The sequence below is a fragment of the Lissotriton helveticus genome, chromosome 6, assembly GCF_964261635.1.
Source record: "Lissotriton helveticus chromosome 6, aLisHel1.1, whole genome shotgun sequence".
NCBI classification, from domain to species: Eukaryota; Metazoa; Chordata; class Amphibia; order Caudata; family Salamandridae; genus Lissotriton; species Lissotriton helveticus.
Genome location: NC_136067.1, coordinates 256,235,949 through 256,241,948, shown reverse-complemented (window position 1 = coordinate 256,241,948; position 6,000 = coordinate 256,235,949). Strand labels below are relative to the sequence as shown.

The window sequence follows — 6,000 nt, the reverse complement described above, 5'->3', positions numbered from 1 at the left end:
TACGAAATTAGTAATATTCCAGGAGGGCAGGACATCCCCCTGCATAATCTCGTTACATAGTGCTAGAAAAACCGGTAGGAGCCTATTTTTAAACATCTTGTAAAATTCCAATGGGATTGTATAGCCACCTACAGCTTTACAGGTAGGCAAAGTATTAATAGTGACCTCTATTTCCTCCAAATGGATTTCCCTTTATAAAGGTTAGGAAAGAGAGTAGTTCAAGATAGGCATAGCGCTCTCCTCAATATACCCTGCAGCAGCTTGGTAATTAAAGCAAGTTGAATTGTCGTACAAATTGGCATAATATAGTTTAAATTGTTCAATTATATCCTCTGATTTAGTGTAAACTGATCCGTCTGCCCCTTTAATGCACTTGATACTAGATCTAACCCTCATATGAGCAATTTGATTGGCTAGCACACGCTGAACCCTTTTCCCATACTCGTACTGTTTAGTTTTAAACTTATGATAAATATTTGCTACATTGTCCCTTAAACTTCTTTAAAGTTTGGCTCTGGCATCTATCACCTGATGATAAATCAGCTGTTCTCCGGGGTCTTTTAAAACAATAACCCTAGCATGCTTTTGCTCTAACTCTAGATATGTCTTGTGTCTTTGTTCGAGCACGAATAGCGCCTGTCTATTCTTTTTTAAGATCTGTTGCTGTGTAGCCCCTCTAACAAACGCCTTCATACAATCCCAAACCATTGCTGCTGACGTTGTTCCCTCATTATTTTCAATGAATTCCCCCAGTGTTCCTTGCATACATTTAACGTATTCTGGGCTATGTAGAAGGTATCTGGGGAAGGAAAAATCTCTCCTTGACTCTTTAACTCCCGAATGAAGCTGTAAGGTCAGCATCAGCGGATTATGGTCCGAGGTGATCTTGGGGCAAACCTCAATTTGTGCCCTCTCTAAGAACCTTTTACTAGTGAGAATCATGTCAGTTCTAGAGTATGTGCTATGAGGGTGTGAATAGAACGTATAAGCAGGCACGTATGATTCAATCTACGCCATACGTCCTCTGATAGATGTATGTGAAGAAGTTCAAATATAGCCGCCCGAACCTTACCCATCCTGGACCGAACTGAAATATTAGTGGCATCTATTTTTCAATCCAAGGTACAATTAAAATCTCCCATGAGGATCAGCTCACCGTCCCATTCCAGTAACTCAGTACATAAATATGAAAACAAATCAGGACAGTCAATATTGGGGCCATGTACTACACACAGCATAACTTTGTGCCCATAGACGAGTACCTGAGCTATTGCCCAAATCCCTTTAGAGTCAGCCAATGTACGTAGCACAGTAACCTGCCAATTTTGGGATCTTAGAATAGCCTTCCCCTGAAAAGAGATCGAATGCAACGTGCTAACCAGTACCTCATAACCAAGTTGTTTTAAGTGTGCTCTGTCTTTAAAAGCCAGATGGGTTTCGGAAAGTCCTAATATATGAGGTTTAAATATCCGAAGTTCCTCCGTAACTAACTGATGTTTCCCAGAATTATTGAGACCAGATACTTTCCAACACATATATTTTGTATACAACATTTAGCCATATTGAAAAAGCCCACTCCACTTGTTCCCCCTATATGCATTTCTCTTTCCCTTGTGCTCGATCAGTGTTGCCTTCCCCAAATTGTGGCTAATTACACCCCTCCCTCCCTCCTCCCCTCCTCACCCAACATGTTGTAAGATAAGTTCAAAACATCCAGCTCCAGATCTCACCCCCACCCGCCCAACCCTCCCCGTGTCCATGGAAAAGAATCGCTCCCTTATCTGCTGTCCCACACTGGCAGCATCTTGGGAAGGCGCTCTCCCTGTCTACCCCGCAAGCCCCAGACCACCACTCAATCCCACCATAGCTATCTTGATGCATATTGACTTTCACCCATTTGTTGTGCAAAGAGCCTCCATACCCAAACATTTGTTTTGCTCATGCATCAGCTGGAAAATCCAAGTACTCCTAAACACCGTCCTAGAATTATAACAAATATAGCTGTGCAACATGCTGGATAGTTACCCTCCCTCCCCCCCACTATCAATGAGGTAAATGCGTATTCGAAAATGAACAACACTGCAGTGCACATGTTTGTTATGTCCGCTTGCTGCTTTAATTGAACATACTTAATTAACAGACATAAAAGCAACCAAGTGGCTCTGGGGTGCAATGCAATGGATGACTTGTAAGAATGTCTCTATTTATAATGTAGCACAAGTATATTTAATAACTTGGATTTGTTTATTTTTTTCTGTACTTCAAGATCCCAAAAGCATTTCCCTTTCCCATTTTAGGGATTGCAGGGTATTTTGTATTCAATATCAGTTGCTTGAATCATTAAAGGTCACGAGGCTCCAATCCATCTATTAAGTTATTTCTTTAATTTCTGCTACTTTTTGAGAGGGCTAAGAAGGCAGTGTGGTACAAATAAGAGCATCAAGTATAAATTATAAGTCCAATAATGTGCACTCTTTTTACACTCTTTGATGCCACTATTCAAAAGCGACAGGCTCATCAAAGCAGAGAAAGAGAAACTTGAGATATTGGAGTGAAATGGGTAGTAGCTATTTTTAGGGCTTGTCCAATATCTGTGTTCAGTCACTGTACAAGCACTCTGAATGCAATCCTTATTCTAAACAGCAGGCACTGACTGAAGCACAAGATTCATTTGGATTCCTCGTGTATTATTATTTCTCCATTGCTCGTTTCATGCTGAAGAAGGCATTTCAATGATAATTTTCCCAGTGTTTTTATTTTCTTCCATACGTCTGTGCGCATCCCCAATTTCGTGCAGAGGATAAACGCTGTCCACGACTGTTTGAAGCTGCAGTTGACTGTTTGGAGAGTAGTAGGGCAGGGCTTCCTTCGTAAACGCCGCCACCAGTTCCTCTTTGTACTGCAGCACATAGACACAAGCACAGGTAACATTAGTAAACATGTGAAGGACACATCACAGAAGTCTGCAATGACAACTCTTTCTTTTTGCTCTCAGGAACAGACAGCAGCAAAGCCATCACTCATGTCACAGCTTTCTGCCCAGAGTGAGTACTTACAGTCTGACCTCCCTTCATTTAAAGTCTGTGAACTCTTTGCATTATGACTCGCCTCGTCCATAAAATAATGCATCAACCTGTTGGTTTACCATTCTACTGAGCAGCCTTTTGCACTCCTTCACAGTAGCATGCCTGTCATTCTACCAACTCTTTTCATCTAAACTTTGAGCTCTAAGCTCTAATCAGATTTTATTCATCCACATTATTGACATTCTCTCAAGAAGCTGTATCTCTCCAAACAACTCACTCTACAGGAACTGAGATCTCTGCAGCCTCTCCTTTTAAATTAAACATCTCTTCCTTCTTAAGCATCAGTTATTACATCTGCTCACTTCTAAAGAGCTGCTCTCTGCGTTTTCTCTTTATTGTTCACTCTACTGCCCTTAACACCTCACCACCATCTTTCTCCCTCGCGGTTTCTCACTTCCAGTTCGGTACTTATCTCTTTCATCTTTACCTTTAATGTATACAATTTGTTAAATGGAGCATGTATATATGTATGCCTTCCAGTATTAAGACATATAAAGCAGAATTCTACCTGGGGAAAAAATTATTGTGCACAAAAACTACTGGGAACACAAAGGATGGACTGTCTGTGCATTTCCTTAGAGGGCACAGGGAGCAGGGAGGGTCTTTGAAGAGATGAGCTTTCAGCTTCTTTCAAAACAGGAGGAGTGAAGTGTAGTGTCTGGTGGGTTAGCAATGATGGAACCCTTTTGGCTCCTGATGGACTCTGTAGAGCCGAGACGTAAGTGTTAGAGCGTAATGCAATAAAGGCTGGGTTAGATTGTTGAATTTGCAGTTACACGCAGAAGAATAAAATTGTGTAATACTAGGCTCCGTGTGTGACGTAGTCATTGGCAGGTACACAGGCTGAGGAGGACGCTAAATGAAGGAGACAGTATTTTAGTTCCTTTATTGCTGCACAACTATATTGAAGCCCTGATTATCAAAGATAAGTTACACATGTTAATAAGTTTACACATTGTGAATACGACTCCAAGTGTAAACCTACTATAAAAGTTCAAGTGACCTGTTTTCACCCCAAGAGTAATGCAGTTGGCTTACTCATGTGTGGGTGGGTGACATCCCTCTTTAATCTCCTCCATGACCCTCCCTAAACTCCTTCTACTCCTCCTTAATCCCATCCCCTTTAGTAGTACGTCTGCTCCTTTTCCCACCCTCTCATCTGTATCGCTCATACATATGTATACTTACATGTGCACAGACTCCCCAGTCGGGGGGAAGACCTCCGCATTTATAAGTATAAACAAAACATACACTTTATAGTATGTTTTGTAGTATTACAAAATGTACTACAAAGAGCAGTTTGTGAATCAGCCACAATGTTTTCAGGACAATTTCTGAGGTAGGAAAGGTATTCTTTGCACTCCTCACATCATCCTGACTTTTACCCTAGAATGTGCCTGCAAGTCAATTACTTTCAAACAACCTATTATCTTATTGTCCCATCCCTCAAATGGTGTCCTGTCCCACATTTCATCTACTGTTTACTCGCCTCCCAAACTGCCACCTGCCTACAGTGCCATCTTGCCTTCTACCTGCCCAAAGCCTTCATTAGCATCCCCGATGTTGCTCATGTCTGGCTTGCCACTACCTGCTCCTATTTAACTGCCTTGTCTGCCTTGTACCCTTTGCACGTCTCACATCTTCATCTCTGCATTGTTCATATCCTAAAACGTTTTCTTTACTTTCATCACTAGCTATTATATACAAAGGCTGCACAGACCAAACCCTAACAAATCCTCAACTGATTTAGTTGAACTTGATAGCACTCACTATCTCCCCCTTCTGCAGCTGGTCGTCAGAAGTCGGATTTGCATATGGCTAGGTCGTGGTGAGCTAAAAAACGATGGATTAAACACAGATTATTGACTGGGGGTGAAAGTTTGCATTGTTCAGCATACCGTCCATCATCTGTTTTTTTTGCATAATAGTTTCTCCACTCTCTGCTCAAAAGCCATAGCTTTTCATTCTCTCTAATAAGGACATATCATCCTCTCACTCTCCTCTCTATCACTAATAGCTGCCTATTGTGCCTCATATCCGGTTACTCCACTCATGTCTTCCTCTCTATTCCCTGTCTCCATACAATATCCCTCCCCAGCTTCCACCCTTCATTCATTACAGTCCCCTCTTCTCTCTTCCTGCTTACAGCTTGCAAGCTCAGATACTGGAACTGCTTCTTACGTTCTTCCTGCCTACAAATGATCACCTCTACATGCTTCCCATACAATAAAATTTCTATCGCTTTTCATTGTGGTACCATATACTTTAAAAAGTCCCCTAGCTTATTGATGTTACTGGTATACAAGCTGAATGAAAATTATGTGCATCCTGAAGACATTAACAAGCCCCATGCAGCGCAAAGATGTCGTATTTAACAGCACAAGTCATAGGCGTTATCAATTTTATAAGGATAATGATTCTTTCCAAGTATACTTTTCTATTTTGTCAATCATCACATCTGTCAAGAGGCGGGGCTGGAGTACTGATAACTGCTTAATGTGGCTCATGCACTTGGAGGCAATACTGCAAAACCACCCACGCTAGGTACCTTTTAGTGAAGGAAAGGCCTGCGGTGATCATAGAGTGCCAGACTGAGGCTGCATAAGCAGAGAGAACACACTGTACAGCAGTATGTTAGCAATGAATTAAGATTCTCAGCAAGTAATTCACTCCTGTGTGTTCTGTAGAGATAGCGGCCATGTTGGATTTTTGGTATACCTCCCCTTGTGGTTCAGTGTCCCTTGAAAGGCAATCGTGCAACAAGGATGCTGCAGAAAGGGCCTATATGGATTATGTATTTCCTTTACAAGATCTATTGCTTTCTAAAGGAATATTTTGCCGGTCAATTGGATTACAGAGAGGTGTCCTGAAAGTCGCGTTGCTGATGAAAATTGATGAGAACAGCCCTTGGACT

General features: G+C 41.6%; 1 protein-coding gene across 1 annotated transcript in view; it reads right to left on the bottom strand.

Annotated features, from left to right (window-relative positions):
- Positions 1-2,093: 2,093 nt before the first annotated feature.
- The window catches only part of TP53I3 (tumor protein p53 inducible protein 3), a 92,115-nt gene continuing 88,208 nt past the window's right edge, over positions 2,094-6,000 (bottom strand). The window contains exon 7 of the mRNA XM_078647707.1: positions 2,094-2,899. Within this exon, the coding sequence (XP_078503833.1) occupies positions 2,711-2,899 (189 nt within the window). The 3' untranslated portion in view covers positions 2,094-2,710. The remainder of the gene's footprint in view (positions 2,900-6,000) is intronic.